Source organism: Oryctolagus cuniculus, chromosome 17 (genome assembly GCF_964237555.1).
Source record: "Oryctolagus cuniculus chromosome 17, mOryCun1.1, whole genome shotgun sequence".
NCBI classification, from domain to species: Eukaryota; Metazoa; Chordata; class Mammalia; order Lagomorpha; family Leporidae; genus Oryctolagus; species Oryctolagus cuniculus.
In genome coordinates this window covers 12,927,085-12,949,906 of record NC_091448.1, presented here as the reverse complement: position 1 = coordinate 12,949,906, position 22,822 = coordinate 12,927,085, and the positions used below count along the sequence as shown (strand labels likewise).

General features: G+C 57.4%; 1 protein-coding gene across 3 annotated transcripts in view; it reads right to left on the bottom strand.

Moving 5' to 3' along the window:
• Positions 1-501: 501 nt before the first annotated feature.
• The window catches only part of PRKCA (protein kinase C alpha), a 427,154-nt gene continuing 404,833 nt past the window's right edge, over positions 502-22,822 (bottom strand). For 2 of the 3 annotated variants that reach the window (XM_051824401.2, XM_051824402.2), the window contains 4 exons: positions 15,741-15,848; positions 13,661-13,801; positions 7,999-8,046; positions 502-2,921 (listed from right to left, as the gene is read on the bottom strand). In XM_051824401.2, coding sequence (XP_051680361.1) covers positions 2,757-2,921; positions 7,999-8,046; positions 13,661-13,801; positions 15,741-15,848 — 462 coding nt within the window. In that variant the 3' untranslated portion in view covers positions 502-2,756. 3 annotated transcript variants of the gene reach the window in all.

Here is a 22,822-nt window from a genome sequence, read left to right as displayed (position 1 = left end):
CTTCCTTCCTGCCCTTCTGAGTCGCTCTAGAGCCCGCTGTCCCTTCGGCAGAGTGCTGGGCCCCACGCCCAGGGTCCATCCCTTAAACGCTTTCGCACGCATTCTAAGAGGACGCACACCAGCCGAGGGGTTGGAGAGATCTCCCAGCATCAGTGACAGATTCGGAGCTGGGTGTGGGCTGTCTGCAGGGGGCCTGACCCTGCTGCCCAGCCAGAAAGAGCAGGCAGCCAGGGAGCCCCAGGCAAAGGGTCCACAGCCCTACGCACCCCTTTGGTAGGGCTCTCCTCGTCTCTTGGGGTCTGGCTGGTGTCAGCCTGGCTGCTGAGCCACCCGGCACGGGGAGCCGGCCCTTTGGTCTCCTGGGCACTTTCTACAAACCCGCCCCTGCTCTGTGTGCCCGGCGAGGGCGTGGCCCAGCAGCAGCCTGCAGAGGTCCTCGAGCTAGGGCCGAGGCGCACAGCCTAGGTCTCACTGCCACTGCAGGTGAAGCTGGTGCAAACAGCTGGGGGACGCACGGCCGCTGGCAGTAAGGACCGACTGCCTTGCTCGCTGGTACTTCTTCCTCATGCTACAGAAGTTGGCGCTCCTGAGACCCTCGCCCTGGGGGAGGGTCTGGGCCGAGCTGTGAGAGGCCAATCCTGGTGACAGGTGCTTTTTCTGCCAAGGGCTATTGGGATATCTGTAACATCATTTGTGGGCTCTACGCGATTATCAACTTGGAAATCAGCCTGCTATGGGTTTGGTGCGTCCTGAATCCCACTGCCAAGGCAGGGCCAGACCAGAGGATTCTGGGGCTTTACACGGCCCCAGGCCGGATGTCCTCACCCCTGCACCCACAGGGCACCACTTGCAAAGCTTGCACATGCTGGAGCAAACATCAGGTCATTTGGGGAAGCTTCCAGTGTGCCCAGGGACACAGAACAAGGAGGGAGTCTCCCGGTCCCTCCCACCGCAGAATCACCAACAGCCACAGGCTGAAAGGTAGTATGCATGTGCACACACACACACACACATGCACACGCACACACACACACACACACGCAGGGTTCAGCCCAGGGGCTGTGACATCGCCACCTGTGCCTGTATGGCCCCTGCGTGTGGCCTACAAGACTTGCCGCTACCCCCAAGAGGAAGAGTGGGAGGGGCCCGACCACAAGGTGGCATTAAGAAGTGAACAGAGCTTCTCATCTCTAAGGTAATCGCTACCAACACCGCGTCTGTCTGCAGGTAGGATTGAGCACGCACATAGACGCAGAGCGAGAGCCTAACTGGGCGTGGGAAGGAGCCGTTCACGTCTGATCTACGTGACAAAAATTCACAGGTCAGCTACAGGGCCCATGTGCAGGGAGCAGGGAGGGGCGGGGAGGCACCACAACAAAGAATTAAGCTAAAAACTTAACCAGAAAAGCTGATTAGAAACATGAACCTTCACAAATATAGCACAATTATGTCTTATAAAATTATTATAATACTCTCTTTATACTTGATACGATTATATCAATAATATAGATTCACTTGTAATTAAGGTTTATTATAAACATGCAAAATTCATTGCATGATGCATCTGCAAAACATTATTAAAATCCTTCTACCCAGAAAGCGTCCGGTGTCCTGATTCTACAGCTCCAGGTGTGTCATTCAATGGGAACCCGACCTGGGTGGCCGTCCATCCCTAAGCGGATGTCAGGGCCTCGGAACGGGATGAGGGTCTATTGGTGGGGACTGACGCTGGAGTCAAGTTATTGAACATCGTACGTTCCTAAAGGTCACTGCAGCTTAATAAATAAATAAGTACAAAAGGGGATGGGGCGTACACTTCAGATTCTTAGGGAGGGTGACAACATAGGTAGCAAAATACCGGTGGGGGTGGGGCAGGGGTTGGCTGACACGCGTTAGTGGCATGGTTACTGATGGCACCCGGGACCGGGGTGTACTCTCCCCGAGATCAAGAGGAACATGCGCACACACCGCGTCGTCCTGGATCTGAAATGATTCCACAAAAGCTCACTTAGCAAAGTCCTTGATGGTTTGGCCTCTTGGGGAAAAAAACAACAAAAACAAATGCAAGTGTCAAGACAGTTATCAACCAAGCAGGGGACCAGAGGACAGATCGTCGCCCAAGGCTCATCAGAGATTTTTTTTGTTTTGGAAGCTGGGCTAGAGTTGGTGACGCCGTGTCGATGTCGGGGAATAGTAAGTAGTCTTGTCCCGGCCTCTCACACCCAGGGGGTCGGTCGTTTCCACCGAGGCACAGACCGTGGTCGGCAGCTCGCAGACCTCCCCCGCCCCTCTCCGGGCTCCCCATTCCTTTACCTCCTGGTTGGAGGTGCTTCCGGCCACCAGGCTGGGGCAGGTTCACTTTCGCATCTCTGCTTGGGCGGAGCCTCATGGAGAGAATCCAGCCAGACACGGGATATGGGAAGTATACCAAATCGTACCAAAAAAAAAAAAAAAAAGAGGGGCGAGGGCCTGCTTTCTACCTAGGAGGGGTTGGCCTACAGCCAGGTGCGACTCCCACATGATCAAACCGGCCGCTGTTCACGATTTGCGTATCCACTAACATAATGTTCTTGGTTTTAAGAGAGAGACCCTGGATAGCTGGTCGCCTTGGGACTATAACCCTACAATTTTCAGGCCTCCATGTGGAGCAAAAACATAAGGCCGTGGCCTTAAAATTTTAGGGTTAAGGATCACTTCCCGCCGCTAGGGGTGCTGGGGGCTGGAGGGGTGGGCACGCTGGGTCTCGCCGGCGACTTTCATACTGAGCTCTGTAGGATGGGGTGCACGAACTGGGGGTTGACATACGAGAACCCTTCGAAATCAGACTGGTCTATGTTAGCGATGACCAGTTGATCTGGCGGCGTGAGCACGGGCTGCCCTCGCGTGAAGAACTTGTCGAAGTTTTCTGCTCCTTTGCCACACTGCAGAGAGGAAATCGAGACACAGTCAGTGATGTCACAGGCGGCCCTGGGGTGGGGGGCAGGGCTAGGGAGGCGGGAAGACTCCTGGAGGGCCTGCAGGGCTGCTGGGGCCGGGAGCCAGGCCCAGCCACCGACCACGGAGACAGATCCTGGGAAGGGAAACCCTGGTGGGCGACAAGGTAGCAACAAGGACACGGCCTCCCCTCCCGGCCCCAGTCACCAAGCAAGCAGAGCCACGAGCGCAAGCGCCACGCGCAGCCGGGGCCCTCGGTCAGGGCTCCCTCCATGTTGAAAAGGCCAGGATGTCGGCTAAGACCCCTGAACTGGGAGGGTGAGGTGACCGCCCCGCAGCCGGCTCTGCGCAATGACGCAACCAAGGTAAAAGCTGCAGCATTGCTGCCTTCCCACTAGGACGTTCTAGAATCTCCCGGCGGCGGCGGCGTGGTGGCAGGGCTGGGCGACGTGCACCGGGGCCTGGCTGGCAGCCGCATGTCCACATGCAGCAGCCCGGCGGCTGGTGGGCAGAACAGCAGGGCGTTTGCAGGGCGGTCCCTGGGCTGGAGGAGGTTGGCACTATGGCCTGGGGAGGCGGGGCCGAGCTGCTGTCTCTGCAAAGTCGACTAAGCAGCGTGGCTCGGAGTCAGACTCAAAGGGGGTGGGGTGGGGGTGCTGCCTCCTCCTTACTCTTCCAGCCACATGGAGGGGGTGTGGTGGTGGTGGTGGTGGTGGTGGTGGTGGTGGTGGCAGGGTCTCTGGGATCCCAGGTGGCCCTACCCATGACTCCCAACATGCTGCAAAAGATGCCCTTGACCCTACTGAGAGTAAGTACCGTGGCAACGTGGGTTAATGCTGAGTTAGCAAAGGTGTTATATGAACCAGGCATTCCTGTTTTTAAGCTGTCTTTAACAGAGGGCAGCTCGAGGTTACCTGCCTCCACTTTCCTCATCTGTAAAGTGGGCATAGTCCTGCCTACCAAGCCTAAGAGTTTTGCATTGGACCTAGCAGGTGGTGAGAGTTCCACCTGCAGGAGGGGGCCTCCAAAAGCTTGCAGAAAATGAAATGAAAAGATTGTTTTGGTACAATTTTTTTTTGGAAATACATGCATTTTAGGTCTTCAAAAAAGTTCATGAAAAACACAAATTCTGAACAAACCGCACAAAGTATTCTTTGCACCAAGATAAACTTGTCTATTATATTCCATTTCTCCACGAAGCGCCCTCGGAATGCTGAGTTTTCCTAAGGCCAGCTTAGTCGGCAGGGCCGTCCTCTCCCGCCTTCTCTACCTTCTAGAAGGTTTTCGTGAGAAGCCACTTGCACTGTACTTCGCCCACCATTTTTCATCAAAGCTTCCGCCTAAGGACTTGCCGAGGTGGAAACTGTAGCTTCAAAGGTCTTCCTGACCGACAGCTTTTCTTTCTGGGGATGTTTTCATCTTAATAAGGAACCATCCACTCTGCACCCAATAGATTCCCACCACAGGGACTGGTGTGGGTGTGTGGTGGGATGAGGGGGATGGGGTTCTTTGGGGACCTCCAGGTGACCCTTTGGTGACCATGAGGCCTGCCCGTGCATCATGCAGGTGGCACAGCAATGCTTCCACCCTCTCTCCACATGGCTCCCAGGCGGCTGTCCCTCGGAAGAGCACAAAGCGCTTGGACGCCTAAGTCAGCTGGGGCGGGGCACCCACACGCAGGCCGTGGGAAGCAGGGAAGCGGCTCTTGGGGAAAGAATGGGGAGGGGCTGTAATCAGGGGCTGGTCCACGATTCATCAGTTAGATGGAACCAGTGTCCACAGAGGTGCCACGTTTAGATGCCACAGTGACGACCCTAACAACTAAGGAAACTGTCCCCCTCTGGAGGCACAAGTGGCTCTCAACTAGGGACGGTTCTGTCCCATGGGAAGCCCATATCGGACTGTCGTGACTTGGGCAGGTGCTGTTACTGGCATCCATTAGATAAAGGCCAGGGATGCTGCCAAGCAGCCTGCAAGGTGTGAACACACACACACCACACACACACCCACACCCACAGCACACATGCATCATATACACGCTCCACCCACCGCACACCCACCACCCACACATACCACACCATACACACACCACACACACCTCCCACTGTGTTAGCGGCTCAGAGCCTGGAGGGTGCTGCCGCCGAGAACCCCGAGTGTGGCCAGGCTATGGGTGAGGCCGAGTGGGCCCTGAGCACGGCGTGAGGCCAATGGGACCTTAGGCAGGGATGGTCCCCTGCGAGTGCAGGCGGCCAGGGGAAGCAGCGTGAGCGAGGGGGACAGCTGGGGGAGCTGGCTTTGAGGGGAGCACCCTTTGGGAACCTGATGAATCCAGCCCATTGCCCAGAGGGACTAGAGCGTGTGTTCTGTCGGTGCCCCCGACTGAGGTCCTCTGTCCCTCTCCTGCCCCTCGGGAACCTCGCAAAGGCTGAGCCAGTCGGGGTAGCGGGGAGAAGACCAACAAGGCAAGACTGCAAGTCCCCGGAAGGAAGAGCACGGCGAGCCGAGCACACTCCTCCCTCTCCCGGGCCGGCTGGACGGCTGCCTGTCTAGCTCCAGGTTTATCGATTTGTTCTGGGAAAACACGCACGGGGCCCAGGCCTTTCCTTTGCAGACTGCCTTTATGATGCCCACAAATCACCTTGCTATGGGAAGTTTCCGAAATGAAAAGGCAAGTGCCCAAGATGGAAAAAGAGGACCACGTGACCACCACCGCGGAGGATGGGAATGGAGACCTGAGGATGCCCTGAGGCCTTTAGTGTCCTCTGGACAGGGCAGAACGTGCCCCTGGCCACAGCCTCAGGCTCTGACTGCTGCTGACTGTGGGCAGAGGGAGCGGGAGATCCTGGGGCCAAGGTCACGGTCGTGTGATCACAGCGAGACAGTGGCCCTGTGGGCCTCAAGTGCTCACCACCGCAGACTCCTCCAAATCTCTGGGATTTCCCCTGTTCTCAAAGAGAGATGACATTTCAGCAAAGGAAAGCTATTCCTAAACTGCTTTACTTTAGATGGAGAGGCCAAGGGGGCAGGCTTGGGCCTAGGGCAGAGCTTCAAGACTGAACCACTGAAGTTCAGACACACGGACCGTGGGCCGAAAGGGGGCTGTGGGTGGGTGGATCGTCGCAAGCAATGGGGGAGCAAGCTGGAGGTGCACGTGAGACCCAAGACTCAAAAGGGAGCCCGTACGAGGATGACGATTCCTTCTTTGCGCCAAGGTGCGGGACAGACACGCGCCTCTGGCGCTGTGAGAAGTAGCGCTTATGTTTCGGCTCCAGAGGGCCTCTCAATGTTTTAAAAATGAGCCTTCTCTTAGCCCCATTAGGTCTAGAGACAGTTTCCCCTAAGTCAGACTGGAGAAGCTGGTCAGCCCCTTGTTCACGTGAACACCTACAACCATCCTCACAGCGATACCCCCAGCCCCGCCACCTCTTTGGATCCTCGGGGAAAAGACACGCAGCAGGTGGGACATGCTACCGCCTCCTAACATGGAAGAGATTTTTGTGACCCCACCTCACTCATACCATCAGCTGGATGGGCAATGGGCCTCCAGCAAGATCTTGGATCTGAGTTGAGAGAAGAGGCACAGAGATGCAAGGGTTAAGGGGGTACCCCACGGCGCCGGTGCATGAATGAATGAGCAAGTGGAGGTGGCCAGCCTGCAGGTGTCCCCCTCCCCCCCCGCCTCAGGGAAGAGCAGGAAGGTCATTTCCACAGGAAGGGTAGGCTCCTGGTAGTCCATGGCAAGGGGCAGATTGGGACTGCCCTGGCCGCAGAGCGCCTGGCCACCCACACACAGCAGCTGAGAGTGACCCCTGGGGCTGGCCGCCCACACTCTTCGCCAACTGGGCTTTCCATGTAGAACGAGATCCACCACGCAAAGGAGGCGGGACAGAAAGGAAAGGCGAGAGCAGCGGGAGGCGGCCTCTCTGCACGGTGCAGGCGCCTGAGCCCAGTTCAGTCCCTCTGGTCCTCCCTGAAGCTGTCTTGTGCTGACAGCGTGGACCCGAGGGAAAGCACTCTGAGGTGAAGGGCCAGAGACCCAACCCCCAGGGCCCGGCTTTGGGCAAAACACCGGGACCTGAGCACCTGCCTTCCAAGGTGCCATGTGGGCGGAGGGGACGTGTGTGTGTGTGCGTGTGTGCGCACCTTTCTCAATGGTGAGGCACGCGGCATGTATCCAGCACGCACAAGGCGCATGATGTGTATCTGCGGGTGGGTGCGCACTATGAATGATCTCCTTCCCTGTTCCACGGTTCTGGGGCCTGGGACGGACTCTTTTGCTGTTTTTCACATTCCCATCCATTCACTAAAATCATCCATTAATAAAGTGAAGCTGGGCGGAGTCTGGTGTACTGAAGACGTTACAAAGGCCTGGTGGGATCCGGGACCACAGAGCTTCCCGACCACGCCCCGAGCGGCAAATGGCCCACTCCCAAGCCCATGCATCCCCTGGCAGGGCACAGGTGACTGGGGGACACAGAGGTCGGCTTCTCAGCTGTTAAGTCTCACCTGTGGGAGGCCACTGGGCACGAGCAATACATGTGCGTTGGCCTCGACCCTGCCCTGTGCCTCGGGGTCTCTGTCACACAGCACGTGACCCAGGTCACTGGCACAGGAACATGGACTAGCTCAAAACGCCAGCCACTAAGAAGCCAAACCGAACCAGCCCCAAAGAGCAGGAAGAGCTCAGGACAAGCAGAGTACGAGGTGGTGCAGAAGCGTGGAAAAAGGAAACGCACACAGGTGAGGGCGTCTCCTGCGCTTGGCAGGTGCAGCAGGCCGTGCTGTGTCTCAGGCGCATTTCAAACCCCAGGGCTGGGGGTGACCGCAGCTCTTGCTGCGGCCCCACGGATGGCATTGTCACTGTCTCCACTTGTGTTCATGGCCAGCTGCGCTGGGCTCCCTGGGTGGCAGTGCCCACGCCGGCCTGTTCTGCCTCTGGAGCGTGGCATGCCAGGCAGGGGGGACCTCCGTGCAGAACCCACACAAGCAGGGGCACGCCGTTAGGAGTTAGAAATGGGGTTAGTTTGCTTGTTTAGTCACCCAAGGTTCTGGAAATGTGCTCACCGAAGGCCTGGATGCCCACTGAAGCCAGTGCGTTTTGGTACAGACAGTCTGGAGAGTGAGAAGGGACACAGAGGGGAGGGTTTGGAGAACAGTCAGTTCCTGGCCTTGGGTCAGGAGTGGCCATGGACAGAACGCCACACGCCCCTGCGGGCTGAGGCGGGAAAACCTCCCAGACACAGCAGCATGTGAGCGACACACGGTGCGGGACACGGGACAGCCGTGCTGTGTGTGTGTTCACACGTGCGCGTGACTTTCCGGAGGGTTACAGAGAAGACGAGGAGCGGTGGCACCAGAAGCTGGTATGGCAGACACAGCACCTTTCCTTTGACAGCCTTCCCTGCTGCTCGGCTGCTATTTCCCCTCCCAGGGACTTAATCCCAGTCTTGAGCAAGAGGGATGGGGCCTCCCTCACCTTCTGCTAACATCGCCTGTGGCGAGGGACTGGAGATGGGCACTGGCTTCCTGGGCAAAATTACCCAGCACTGGCAGTCTCAGCCTTGGAGCTGTCTCAGAAGAGCAGGTTTGCTGGAGGGAGACTATGATTCGGGGGACACTGCTGACCGATGTGGGCCATCAGCCACCCGCGGAACGAGAGAGAGCCACGTGCGGATGAGAGCAAAGGTTCTGGATACTCTAACCATGCACTGCACCTGCTATTTCTTTCTATTCATGGCCAGCATAGGGAACTTCCGGCTGCTTTTCCCAGAATGGGGTGTAATGGCCTTCCCTGTCAGGGACCTTGACTCGAGACAGCGGGCGCTTGTGTGCTCAGCCCCGAGGCACTCGGAGTGTGTGTCTACGGCGGCACGCACCGCTGAGCTCCTGCGGCTCCCCCCAGCGCTGCGCACTCGGCTTGGTTATCAAACCTCTCAAGTCTTCCATCTTCTCTTCCAAGCGGACAAATATTGGAGACGGCAATTATCCAAGAGTAGGAAAGCGGCTTGGCGCTCTCTTGGACTGGCTGAAAGGCTTAAACCACACCTAAATGTGTGCAGATACGACACATTCTAGTCTCCAGGGGCCGGCCGGGTTTCCATGCGGCCGGCAGAGCTTCTCAAGTCGCGATAATCGCCATTTTAGTCAGTGTCACCGTTACTGGCTCTGCGGGAAGCCACTCCACTATGGCAGGTAACTGATGAGACACAGCCTAGGGTACAGCATCAGCCAGTCGCCCCAGGACCCACACTGTACCCAGACGGCTGCTAATCTATAGAAATAACCGTTCAGAGCAACTCCGAGAGGAGCAGAGTCCCAGGAGCCGTCCTCACTTGCAGGGGACACACAGAATGACTCGGTGTAAAGAGGCGTTCCATCTGCAACTCACTCTCAGACGGTTGGGGAAAAACAGACCGCGTGCGCGTCTACACACTCGGGTGCCGAGGGCAAACAGAGAACAAAGCCAACAGTCACGTGTTAACACTCGGGGAGGCGGGAATGCTTGATGCCATTTCCCCAACTCATCGGCAAGTCTCAAACTAGAAATTATTTCAAAATAAAATAAAAAACCCTACTCGACTACTCCATCTTTGATAGTTAAGCCATCTCAAGCTCTCGAAGCAAGCCATCGGGCCTGAAATAAAGGGCTCCGTGGTGACTTCAGCTGGGAGCCCTCGTTCTGCGTCCTCACCGCTCCCTCTCTCTCCAGCTCGTGCTGCAAGGGTGGCGACGTCCTGACCGCACGTGTTCTATTTTTTCCCAGTCTCTTTCTGACAAAATAACCACAGTAATTTCCCAAGAAAGACCACTTTCAAAGCGTGTTGCCTACCTTTCGGCTCAGGAATAATTTCTTGGTGTTAGCAGCATAGATTAATTTCCCTCTAATAGCCATTTAAGGACAGAGCACGGTTCTAGCTTGCCTGTGCACCAGTTGTTCTGTTCATTGGTACTGATGGGTAGAATTCAGAAAGAGAAAAATCAAGTGGCTTTATGCTTCCCGTATCTGTAGCCATGGCTCCCTGTGGCCAGCAGGGTGAGCAGAAATTTGCAGAGTGGTCTTGGTCATTTTATTCACGTAAGGAATCAAGGTGAGAGCTGGCAAAACTCAAAGTGCCACTGCACGTGGAATCCGCTGACACTGATGGGCCTCCTTGGGGATTGGGGTTTGCCGCCGAGAACGCCAGGCGACTGCCAAGCTGGCCATCCCCGGGCCTATGGGGCAGAGGACCTTCACCGCTGGCTTCCTGGGCGGGTGTGTGGGGGTCAGCAAGACCAGAGTGCCGGGGGCCTTTTCCCCCAGGGAGGAGGTGACAGGCACGTGGCTGCCTTATCATCTCTGGGAGGGCACAGCCCAGCTGTGGCTGCTTCTGTTCCATGAAATAAACCAGCACACGAAAGGCTCTATCCTGCCAAGCCCTTGTTTCACGTTCTAGAAAATTAGCTGCCTCTCTACCGTGGTGCACGGTGGCCTGCTGGGGACAGACACAGCTCCCTCCAGGGCTGGACTCTCCCACTGCTGGCCACTATGGGATATGCTCTCCCCTCACCCTGGGTCTCCAGACTCACAGCCCATCAAGGGACAACAGCCAGAGTCCCGCACACCGGCCCCCGGTCGCTCTCCTCCACGTGTGACCTCACGCAGAGCCTGACCTGGAAGTGGCCGTGAGCCGGCAGTGCTGTGCGGAGCCCCGGATGGAGCATGGTGATGTGAAACGTCCCTTGCTTGGGAGATCCGTTTTGCACGCCCTTTGGTCTGAAGGTTCGCTTCATTAGTGGCATTGCAGAATCGGACATCTGATGAAAACCCCAGCTGCTACAGCAAGCTCTGTGATGTCCGGCCGTGGAATGCCTCAACCCTCCTGAGGGTCGCTGATACTGGAATAATTTCTCATTGGAGCATCAAAACAAGAAAACGAAGATAAGATGAAGAGGACCGACCCTGGTTCCATCAGCATAACCTTGGTCTCCGAAGCACCCAGCAGACGACGGTGAGGCCCGGACTCCCCACTGTGGGTCTTTTATCCTTGGCAAGGGCTTTGCTCCGCGGGAGCCGGGAGCTGTGCTGTGTGTGGGAATGGCTTCCGGCCCCCAGTCGGATACATCTCAGAGAAACTGAGTCATTGGCAGTGGCTGAAGAAAACGTACCCGGCAAGCTGCCGAGACAACAAGGCCCATCAGCCAGGGCTGGCACTCGGCTCTGCTACGCGGGAGGCAGCGCCCTTGGCTGACTGCCTGTGGCCCGCACCTGCTGCGCAGAGCTCGGCTCCGGGTTTCACCTGCAGAGCCTGGCACCTTTTCAGTTAGCTCCGCGTGGGGACCCGCGTCACGGGAGAACCGGGATTCCTCTCCGGCTCCCCTGTGGCCCCTGCAGGCCCAGCCTCGGTTGTCTTCTTCTCGTGGGAACGTCCCGTTGGCTGCACAACAGCGCATGGCATGGAGTCTCCACTCAAGCCTGGCAGGGGCTGACAGACCAACGTGCTGGGTGCCCTCGGCCGACGGGTGGCCCGGCCTCTGCACATGGGGAAAGCGAGCCCTGCAGCGGCTCTTTTGCTGCACTCTTGGGATCCTGAATTGTCCCTGCTCATCTCTCTGCCCTCAGGCCTCTCGCCAACAGCTGCTGACCCCCAGTGCCCCTTGCGCTCCCCTTGCTGTCCTGTCCCCTGTCCATCTGCGTCCTTGCTAGCACCTTTGGGCTCGGGCTCTGCAGCAGGCCGTGGGCTCGGTGCTGCAAGCAGTCGGGGCCCCTCGCTTCCTACTGGTCACAGCTCTCCTGCTCACGGCCACGGCCTTTCACAGGCACCTTTTGCTTGCTCTCCACTCAGTCGGTGAGTTCAGGGACTGGTCCTCCACAGCCAGAGGCCATGTCCACCTCCTTTGGGTCCAGCTCTCAGTTAAGGAGATCCAGTGAACTGATGACAGCAGCGCTCCGGGAGTAAAACATAAACACACACTGTCCACAGCCTGGCGGCCTGCCATGGACGCCACTCTGCTGCCAGCGACGTCCGCGGCCCCCAGGGGCCACATCGCCCTCTGGTTTGAAGCCACTGGTGAGCTTAGGGCCCAAGAGCCACGGAAGCGGGAGTCGGCACTAACCATGCCACGCGAGGTCGGCTCTGCGGCGCGCGTGGCCCTCGGGAAAGCCGCTGGGACACCCTTTGCCTCGCTCCCTAAGGCAAGCTGAGCGTGGGCGTGTCCACTCTCAGCTGGGTTTGAGACGCTCTTGATCCTTTTCCCGTTTTAAATCGAGAAGGCAAGTAAGAAAGGGGAGAGAAGAGACGCCCTCGCAGGGTTTTCTCCCGAGGCGTGTCCCGTGTCCGTCATCATCCCGGCCCCTGCCCGGCCGATTTTGTACGCGGAGGGGCAGGCGCCGGAGAGGCCCTCCAGGAATCCGCGTCCAGGGCAGACGTGGGAGGCCCTGTTGGAAACGACGACTCGGGAGGAAGTTGACTGGCCTGATTAATTTTAGTTTCTCTTAGTCTGCACTAAGAATATCCGAGAGAAACAAAGTCGAGGGGGCTCGCCCGCCGCAGCCTATTCTGGGAGGAGGGGACTCGCAGGGGCTGTGGACATGGCACTGCTGCTCTAAGAATAGAACCGAGCGTGGTGCCCCCTGCGCCGGCTTACGGGCACCCATCACAGCAGACAGATCTGGGCCGACCCAACACGGTGGACGGTCCTGGAGCTGACAGAGGAGCAGAGAGCTCTCTGTGTGGTCTTGGCGGGGAGGCGCTGTGGGTGGCTGCCTGGCCCTTGGATCTGCGTGTGGTGAAAAGCAGAACTCGGGACACGGCCAATGGCAGGCGGCGTGAGCGAGGAGGCCGACAGCCTCAGGACGCCCGGTTTAGCCACAGAAACCCGGGAGCGCCTCAGAAAGCTCACAGCAGAGTGGGCTGCAAAAATGTTTTAACTTTGGTGCAAAAAATTTTGGAATCCATGCATGGTTTTTTCATACTATGGACTCCCATGAGCTGTTTGATGTAACCTTTTATAAACATCAGGAAAGGCACACACTGGCTGTCACCAACGAGTGCCAGCCACCAGGCCCTCACTGGAGCACTGGTGCAGGGGATGAAGGCACAGGCTCCGTCCTGGCTCCTCTCCCCCGACCTGCCAGCTGTGTGTCTCCCAGAAAGCTACTCAGCCTCTCTGTGCCTAGGTTTCTCAACGTTAAACCAGGGACAACAGCATCCCTTGGACAGGGGTGTTGGGAGGTGTCAATCACTTAATATTCATGAAGATCTGAGAACAGTGCCCGCCTCCTAGTGTTTGTTAAATAAATGAAGACCACGGGGACCCCACAGAGGGAGTCTGAAGAAAGGCGTCCACGTCCGAAGCGGCAGTGGCCGGCGTGGGAGCTGCACCCGGGCCCCACCAGGGAGCTGCCAGAAACTGTTCCTGGGTGTCAGGTGGAGCCGGGGAGCTGGGCACAGGTGCAATGCCTGCGTCCCGCCCAGGACTCAGGGCGGCGAGCACAGCTCTGCTGGCTGTGGTCCAGGAAGTCCCGCCCCCAAAGCAGCCCCGCCCCACTCCCTCTCTGCAGGGGGACCTCTCCCACTGGCACCCTCCACAGGGCCCAGGGCTGAGCACGAGGCGGCTGCTCGGCCGTTCTCCGTCCCCTGCAGAGGCCAGGGTCACGGGGCCTCCTCTCCCCAGACAGAGGGCGGCTGGGGCACCCCCAGAGGGAGGAGAGAGGGGGCTCGGGAGAGAGGCTGCTTTGTGCACTCACCACTTTGGGCTTGAACGGCGGCTGGATCTCCCTGTTCTCCAGTTTCTCCCAGTCGATCCTCCGGAAGAAGGCGTGTTCCCTCACGTCCCGCTCTCCCTCCGGCCCGCAGCCCAGCCGCTTGGCCGGGTGTTTGGTCATCAGCTATGGGCAGAGGGAGGCAAAGAGAGCATTGGGTGACCGTGGTATCTGGGCGACTGCGCCTTCCCCCTGTGCCGCTTCCTGCAGCCCTGGCCATGGGGATGCTGGGACAGCGTCTCAGGGCGCTACCCCAGAGACTCAGGGGCTCATGGGGAATGACGCCCACTCACAAAACAGGAAGAGAACAGGACTTTTCACCCTAAGGGCAAAGAGCAGCAGTGTGGACGAATGCAACCAGGACGAGCCAGACGGAGCGAGAACGACTTAAACAGGGACTTTTTCTGTGTGCAGCACTGCTGCCCCGAGGGGCACAGCATCCGAGCCCTCCTACTGCGGCACTGTGATGGTGCCGGTCAGACTCATGGGTTAGAAGGCAGAGGCTGCACCGAGGATGGAGACTTGGGTCACCGGCCATGTCTCCGGCAGGACACGGCGGCCAGCACTGCCCGGGCACTCTCTGCAGGCAGGAGCCACTCAGGAGCCAGGATGCCTGGCCTTGCATCTCCTCTAAGTGCCCTGCCCTTGAAAAGTCCATGAGAGACACCGCCCAGGTGCCCAGATGAACCAGCTGACACTTGACCATGAAAAACCAGCCAGTCACCCAGCAATTCCATTCCCAGGCACTGCCTGCACAGGACTGTGCTCCCGTGTTCGCCAAGACACACGGCCCCGGAGGCTCATGGCAGCGGTACTCGTAGTCTCAAACCAACACGTAGAAACTGTACCAGCCACCCGCTGTGGAGCAGGCAGTGTAGACAACTCCAACAGCCACCTGCTGTGGAGCAGGCAGTGTGGACAACCCCGCCAGCCACTTGCTGGGGAGCAAGCAGTGTAGACAATCACACCAGCCACCCGCTGGGGAACAAGCAGTGTAGACGATCATACCAGCTACCCGCTGCGGAGCAGGCAGTGTAGACAACTCCACCGCCACCTGCTGGGGAGCAGGCAGTGTGGACAACCCCACCAGCCACCTGCTGGGGAGCAGGCAGTGTGGACAACCCCGCCAGCCACCCGCTGGGGAGCAGGCAGTGTAGACAACCGCACCAGCCACCCGCTGGGGAGCAGGCAGTGTAGACGATCACACCAGCCACCTGCTGGGGAGCAGGCAGTGTGGACAACCGTACCAGCCGCCCTCTATGGAACAGGCAGTGTGGACAACCCCACCAGCCACCTGTTGTGGAGCAGGCAGTGTGGACAACCCCACCAGCCACCCACTGTGGATCAGTGTAGACAACCGCACCGGCCACTTGCTGTGGATCAGGCAGTGTAGACAACCACACCAGCCACCTGCTGTGGAGCAGGCAGTGTAGACAACTCCACCAGCCACCCACTATGGAGCAGGTAAATGAACTGTGATGTGTTCACAGGATGGAGCACAAGAGGGCTACATGAGAGGTGGAGCTACACCCGCACACGGTGGTGTGGCCGCGTCTACACTCACTAGGTTGAGTGAATGAAGCTGGGCCCCACGTGTGCAAGGCTCGGAACAGGCAAGACCCACCCATGCCCGCGGAAGCGGGTACCGCTGGTTCCGAGGGTGGGGCACTGGTAGCTGGGACAGGGTGCATCTGCTTGTGAGACTTTGCTAATCTGCCCACCAACAACTGGGATGTTGCATTTCAAACACAGAAACCAGAGAGGAGTGCCCAAGGCCCACCCACTGAGCCAAGAGAACAGAACCAACACCTTCCAGGGCCCGCGATTGCCTCTGGGCATCCCCGCCACGATTTTCTGAAATGGAGTGGAAACAAGGGAGTGGAACAAGGAGGTGACCAGGCCAGAGTCCTGGGAATCCCGGGAAGTCCCGTGCTCTCCCCACCACACACCCAGGCTTGATCCTACCAGGGCGCAAGGCTGTGGGGTGGGACTGCAGTATTTCCACTGTCGCTCTTACAGGTGTTGGGGAGGGGCGTGCTCACGAGAGCAAGCCCACACCACTTACCCCCTTGCAGATGGAGACGGCCTCCTTGGACAAGGATTTGGGGTAGGAAACGTTGTGCTCCATGATGGACTGAAACAGCTCGTCTTCGTCCTCGCCATCAAATGGAGGCTACCCGGAAAAGAGACGGGAAAGCAATCAGAGGAGGAATTCATGGCCATGGTCATTCCTGTGGCGCCTGGAACTCCAATTCAGCCCCAGGAAGCAGGCCCCAGGTTTTTGACACCCTAGGCTGCAGAGTGAGCTCAGTGAACTTGTGGGTTTGTCTGATTATCTCTAATTTTTCATTAGATTGGCAGTTGTATATTTTTCATTTTTTTTTTCTTCTTCTCTCCCTTGAATTAGCTTGCCCTGGGCAACCCGAAACAATCTTTAGGGAAAATGTTCTCGAGCCATTCTTTTAATGATTTGCAAATAAATTATAATTAATCCATTAATCTTGTAATTACATGCTGGAAGCCTAATTACAATGAAGTCAAGTTACAGATGGCTCGGGGTTCAGAGGGCAGAGGTGTGTGGAGTGCAAACACCTTCACTTGGGGCGATGGGGACTTGAGAACATGGGTACCGTGTCCCCTGGCCTGGGAATTCACCCTGGGGCCTGTGACCCGACAGGAGCTGCTCCCACGGTGGCAGTGAGGAGAGCTGGGCTCCCACGGGACACCCCTTGTCCTCCTACTGGGTTTACCATCACCACCTGGAGGGAGACAGACCTGTAGCAGCCTCCAAGCCGCCGTCCACAGGCGCTGGCTGACCTCTGCCACGCAGTTCTCCGCCCTGTGACGGGGGTCGTGGTGAGTATGTAGAGCACCTGCGGCTTTGTGTGGGACCCAGTAAGTGTCCAGCGAAGGATACCTGGCTGTGTTGTTACGAAGGTAGGAGAAGCCACCCCTGACTTGGGGAGGGAAGTCGGGGGTGAGGAAGACCTCCAATCCCCCCGCCCCGGCTCCACACGTCTGGGGTCTGTCCCATCACATGGGGGAAGGGATTTCAGGAAACAATCGGTGTTGCCCTTTGGCTCGGCACAGAAAAGGCAGATCAGGGCCACCCCGTCCAGACTCCTCCAGGGTTCACCCTAATGTTCCCTCTTCAGGGGGAGAGCAATCAGGTAGGGCTCAGACAGGGACAGAATCAGGTTCCAATTTAAAGTCTATCAGCACGGGGTTGCAGTGCAGTGGATTAAGCCACCACGTGTGGTTCTAGCAACCCATATCAGAGAGTTGGTTTGGTTCACAGCCACTCTGCTCCTGATCCAGCTTCCTGTTCGTGAACCTGGGAGGCAGCAGGTGATGGCCCAAGTATTTGGATCCCTGCTGCCTGCCCGGGAGACCTGGATGGAGTTCCTGGATCTTGACCTCAGCGTGGCCCAGCCTTGGCAGTTACAGCCACCGGGAAGTGAGCCAGCAGACGGAAGATTCCTCCTCTCCCCACTTCCTCCCCTCCCCTCCTCTTCCTCCTTCCCCCTCCCACCACTTCCCTCTGTCATTCTGCCTTTCAAATAAATTAATCTATGCAGAAAATGTGAAGTCTGTTGTGGTTCCACAGGAGCTGTACAGCTGTCAGCAGGATGTCCCCTCTTGTCAAACTCTTCCCCAAAGTAAGATGGAACACTGAGCTGCAAGACTCTGTCTTCCAGCCACCACGCACAAACCAACCTATTCACTGGACACCCGAGACCGGACCCAGGCTTTTGCGTTGACCTTAGCCTTGAATAGGAGGTGGGTGGGGCCAGTACACAGGAGCCGTGCCCTCCCCCTGGGGAGGGGAGGTGCCACATCTACAAAGGTCCCTCCCGTGGGATCAGGTATGGGAGAAGGCAGGGTAGTGTGACCGATGCCACTTACTTTTTTTTTTTTTTGTCTAGAAATGGAAACCAACAGGCCTCTCTGCAGGGGTCAGGGCCTGGTGTGAAGGCTGTTTAATTTGGTGGACGTGTGTACCTGGGTGAGAAGTCAGGTTAGCTGGCTGAGTGACTCAGAACGGGGCAGGGGCAGCCAGCCATGGTGTCGCCATGGACACCAGGGGCAAGCTGGTGCCCGGGACCCCCGCACGCTGCAGAAAACAGGCCACAGAGGATGGGGGGGTGTCTGGTGCCCTTGACTGTGGGTGGTGGTGGGGGAGTGCATAGCCCCGGGCAGAAGCCACGCCACTCTTGTTTTAATCACAAAAAAGCCTTCCAAATGCTCATGGGAAATGTGCGCTATGGAACACCACGCAGGGTTTTCACAGGGAGGAACGCACGTCCTTCTGTGACTGGCTAACTTCAAGATGTGGAATAGTCCACACGCTAACTGCAGGGACAGCCCAGGTCCTGCCACAGCAGTGAACAGCTGAGTGCACCTCCAGACTTACAACACAGCCTGCTTCTTGCTTCTTGCAACACGTCTACCGGGGACCAGCAGAGGGGTCTGCTCTGCACAGCCACAGGGAGTCACACGTCCCCCAGCAGAGCAGCCGCCACCCTGGTCTTGCCGGCAAAGGCTGGCACGGAGCTCTGGGCTGTCTTCCTCTGACCCTTAAACACTCTGGCACCTCCACTTTGCTCTCATTGCTCAGAACTGGTCATGGGGGCTGGCGCTGTGGCGTAGCAGGTTAAAGCCCTGGTCTGCAGCACCGGCATCCCATATGGACGCCAGTTTGAGTCCCAGCTGCTCTACTTCCAATCCAGCTCTCTGGCATGGCCTGGGAAAGCAGTGGAGAATGCTTGGGCCCCTGCACCCACATGGGAGACCTGGAAGAAGCTCCTGGCTCCTGGCTTTGACCTGGCCCAGCCCCAGTCATTGTGGCCATTTAGGGAGCAAACCAGCGGATGCAAGAGCTCTCTCTGTCTCTACCTCTGTATATAACTCTGTCTTTCAAATAAATAAAATAATAATAAAAAAGAACTGGTCATGTGCCAGGAAGTACAACCCTGCCCTGTGCCAAGAGAGGGAGGAAGCCCACCATGTCCAGAACGGTCCCCTGGAGTTCTGTCTTAAATGATGTAATCCTGGGGGGAAGGGGCCCACAAAAGTGGCACTCATGCCCCCTCTACAACCACGAATGCTGCTCTCATCTGTACATGATCCCCAGGCTTTCTTACACTCTTTTCAGATTGTGATGCGTGAGTGACAGTTCCTGGTCTTTCACTGATCCATTTTTTTCTCTGCAGCCACTGAAGAGATACATGGTCCCAGGCTGGTTCATCCCTCCACAGTCACCACTGGCTCTGGCACAGGGTTCTAATAACCAGTGCCACTGCAGACATCATGTTGTCCGTATCATTTTTTCCTCTTCTGAGTGACTTTCTAAGCCCGGTGGCCAAGGTGTGGGATGGTACAGTCCAAGGTGGGAGCATGTTTATGGCTCACGACAGGTGGCTGCTGGCTCTCAGGCCTTGCTGCTGCAGCAAGCCAGTGGTGACAGGTTATAACCATCCCTGTTTTCCTTCCCAGTAATGCCAGCTACTTAGCCTGGGGCCGGTGGCAGGTAATGTGTTGCTAAGACAATCAGGACATGGCATTCTGGCGTGGCTTCTCTCCCATGTTCTCATGGCTACTTTTTAAATTTTGCAAATCTGAGCTCAATGCTCCACGCTAAGCCACCTATTAGCAAGTCTTGGGTTGGTGCAAACATTTTCTGCACGGGTTGTAGCCTGTAGCCACCATCGCACTCTGCGATATGTGCATGTGAAACAGACAAAAGAGGGGTGCTGCTTCAGCCCTGTGCAGACAATTCCTAAGTCACAAGTAAGCAGGCCCTACTGGGACGGGGATGGGGAGCAGCTGCGGGCCACTCAGGCGGAAGCCCCAGTTACCGAGAGGAAGGAGCCCTCACTGGTTCGTCAGGAGCAAAGACCAAGCACAAATAACCCTGGCGGCAAGGACTTAAGGAGGAGGGCGCCGGGCCCTTCACGGCGACTTGGAGCCACTCCATGCACGTCAGAGTGCTGGGGACGTACTAATTACACCCCCAAAGTCATCTCCTGTGTCGAGCAGCCCAGGAACTGAATAAAGACCCGGGCTCTACACCTCGCCGCCCCCTGGCAGCGATCGACACTACGGGCAACGATTACTTTTCCTGTTCACCTTCCCCTTCTGTGATGGCAGGGGACAACCGTAGACCCTGACCCCATGGCTGGCTTCCTAATCCATGCTCCATTTCAGCGATGGCCTCTACTCCCTGTGCTCAGTCTCTGAGGCCCCCGCGGCTTCGCGGGGCACAGCGTGGCACCCTCAGAGCCTTCCTCTTCCTCCCTGGGTCAACTCACAGCCCAGGAATCCACTCCATCTGCACTGAGCAGTCAGAGAGGAAGACGAGGAAGGGGCTCCGCACGGCCAGGTGAAGATTCAGAGCCACAGAGGCCGCGGTCAGGGTCGGGCAGGGCACGGGAAGGCGGCACGCGCTGCGGGTGGCGGTTGTGGAGACTGACCGTTTTTAATAGAGATCACCTCGGCCTGCAGGGAGGCACACAGGGCAGCTGCCCGGCTCTGAGAAGCAGGACGGGAAATGATGGAAGAGCTCAGGTGTTTGTGGCGTGGAGCAGGAGCCCAGTGCTCCATGGGGGCTCGAGTGAGGGAGGCAGACTTCAACTAAGGCTTGGAAATCGAGGCCTGGGGAGGCAGGACTTCAGAACGCGCCCTGGGGACTCCCCTGGCACAGCGGAGCTTTCCCGAGCTCGCCCTTGGGGACAGGGTCCTGGCAGGGCAGGGAGAGGAGGGAAGCCAGCCCGGGAGGGAGGGCTCTCAGGTGCAGGTCTGCACTGTGACTCCAGCCTCCTGCTGCCAGGAGAGAGTCCGCTCCTGTCCCCGCACGTCACGCCGACCGCGGCTCCGTCTGACCTGTGACACTTGGTGGTGCAGGAGAAGAGCCTGGTCGTGAACACAGGGCTTGCTTTCTGGACTCAAAGCCGAGCGTTCAGTGGATTGAGGAAGGGAACGTGCCCTTGGGTGCCTTCAGGAGCAACCTGGCTCCCTAGGGGCTGGTCATTCTGAGTCAAAGTTTATTATTAAAACTTCAGAGAGGCAAAATTAATGCGGACGCGGGAATCTGAGATTCCCAGTGGCTGTCTGTGACCTGACTTTCTGTGTTTCCACAACGAGACACTGGGCCTACTGAGAATGCCTAGAGCGGGAGACAGAATCAAGATAAATCACAGCTGAACAAATGGGTCTTACGGCACTGAGAACCGGTGATCAAATGCGGGCTAGAACTTCAGAGCTTGCAACATCAGACAGGGTCAGTATCTAAGAGCGCTAGGACACAGTGCGAGAGACACGTGGGCGAGGTCGTGGACGGCTTCCCATGCCGGAGCGAAAGCTAGAGCCATGTGATGACCTCCACGCTCACATGGCCATGGCACCTCCTCCCCCCGCTGCAGCTTACTCTGCTCCAGCCACACTGCTGGCTTCCTCTCTGTTTGTTAGTCACAGCCGCATCCTGCAACCTCAGGGCCTTTGCACTTGCTGTCCCCACTGGCTGGATGCTCTTCCTCCAGCTATGCACACAGACATCTCCTCCTTCCTTCCTGGTCTTAACTTTCTATTCTACGTTGTCTTTCTGACCACACTAGCTAACACTTCCATGCCACCCCAGCACTCTCTTCTTTGTCTGCATAATTCCTTTCTTTTCTTCTTTAGCATATCACTATCAAATATTTCCATTATCTGACTAGTCTCTCGTCACTCTCCTCCTGCAAGCTTCATGGGCATAAAGGTGTCTGTTTCCTTTCTGTGCACACAGTGAGTGCCCACCGATACGTGTTGGATGAACAATCAGCAGCTGGGACACGTGGAGAGGGTGGCTTCTCCCCAGAGACAGACTGTGTTGGGCACAGCTCTGCAGCTTGCCTGGGTGCCTCTTTCCATCATCGTTTGCTCAGGTTCTTGGCTAAGGAGAGTTAAACCCCCTGGCACTTGTGTTCATGTGCAGGGAATTATAAAACGCTACCCAGGATGGCTCATTCTTGGGTCTAAAGGCAGAGGTCAGCCAGGTGCTTGCCAAACCCGCCCCCTCTGGCTGAGCGCTGAGATGGGCTCAGCCCTCCTGGGTCTTGTGGGGCCAGGGTGCCTGGAGTGACGAAGCCGCCTGAAGGCCTGGCCCCTAAAGCATTCGGTGCGACTCTCCTGTCTCCTGGGATGCTGAAAGGAGGGGAGTCAGCGGGGAGAAAGATGGTGGGAGAACCTGGCTCCTCGGACCACCAGGTGGGGGGCCTCCCGCCCTCCGCCACACAGGACTACGCGGGCAATGTGAAATAGATCTGTGCTTCATGTTAATAAGCCGCTGGGGTCTGGGGGCTGTCGGTGTGCACTGTTACGAATGCTACTGTGTCACAAGGTGTTAGGCAATAACACACGTGCTTATCTTAGAATTCACATCCTTAGAAACCTAATTTTCCTGTTCTTAGCAGGAAGTTCAGCTGTGAAAATTACAGCGAGTCGGCAGGGTGAGATAAGAGGAGACGGGAGAAGCTATTAAAACACCTCTTCAGTTTACCAGTGCTCGTCCTTAAGTAATAACAATCAGTGCTGTGCCCGGGCAGGAGCTGGGGCAGATGTGCAGGCAGACCGCAGGGAGCCACCACCCAGCCCCCGCTGGGAGCCACTGGAAACTGACAGTGGCCATGGCCGTCAACAACCCAGGGGGCATGTGTGCAGTGCTGATGCGCCAGATGTGGCTTTCAACCTGGGAGATCATTTCCGTGCCTACCGGACATAACCCACTCCCAGGGGGATTTCTGCCTCCTCCACCAGCCATGCTACACTGCCGGGTCTGGCGATCACTGCCCCAGAAGAGCGGAAGAACTCACATGACCCAGCAATACACACACACAAAAGCACAGCGAGGGGCTGACGCTGTGGCGTAGCTGGTAAAGCCGCCGCCTGCAGTGCTGGCATCCCATATGGGCACCAGTTCGAGTCCCAGCTGCTCCACTTCCCATCCAGCTCTCTGGTGTGGCCTGGGAAAGCCGCAGAAGGTGGCCCAAGTCCTTGGGCTCCTGTACCCATGTGGGAGACCCAGAAGAAGCTCCTGGCTCTGGATCAGTGTGGCTCTAGATGTTGCGGCCCTCAAGGGAGTGAACCAGTGGATAGAAGACTCCCCTCCCC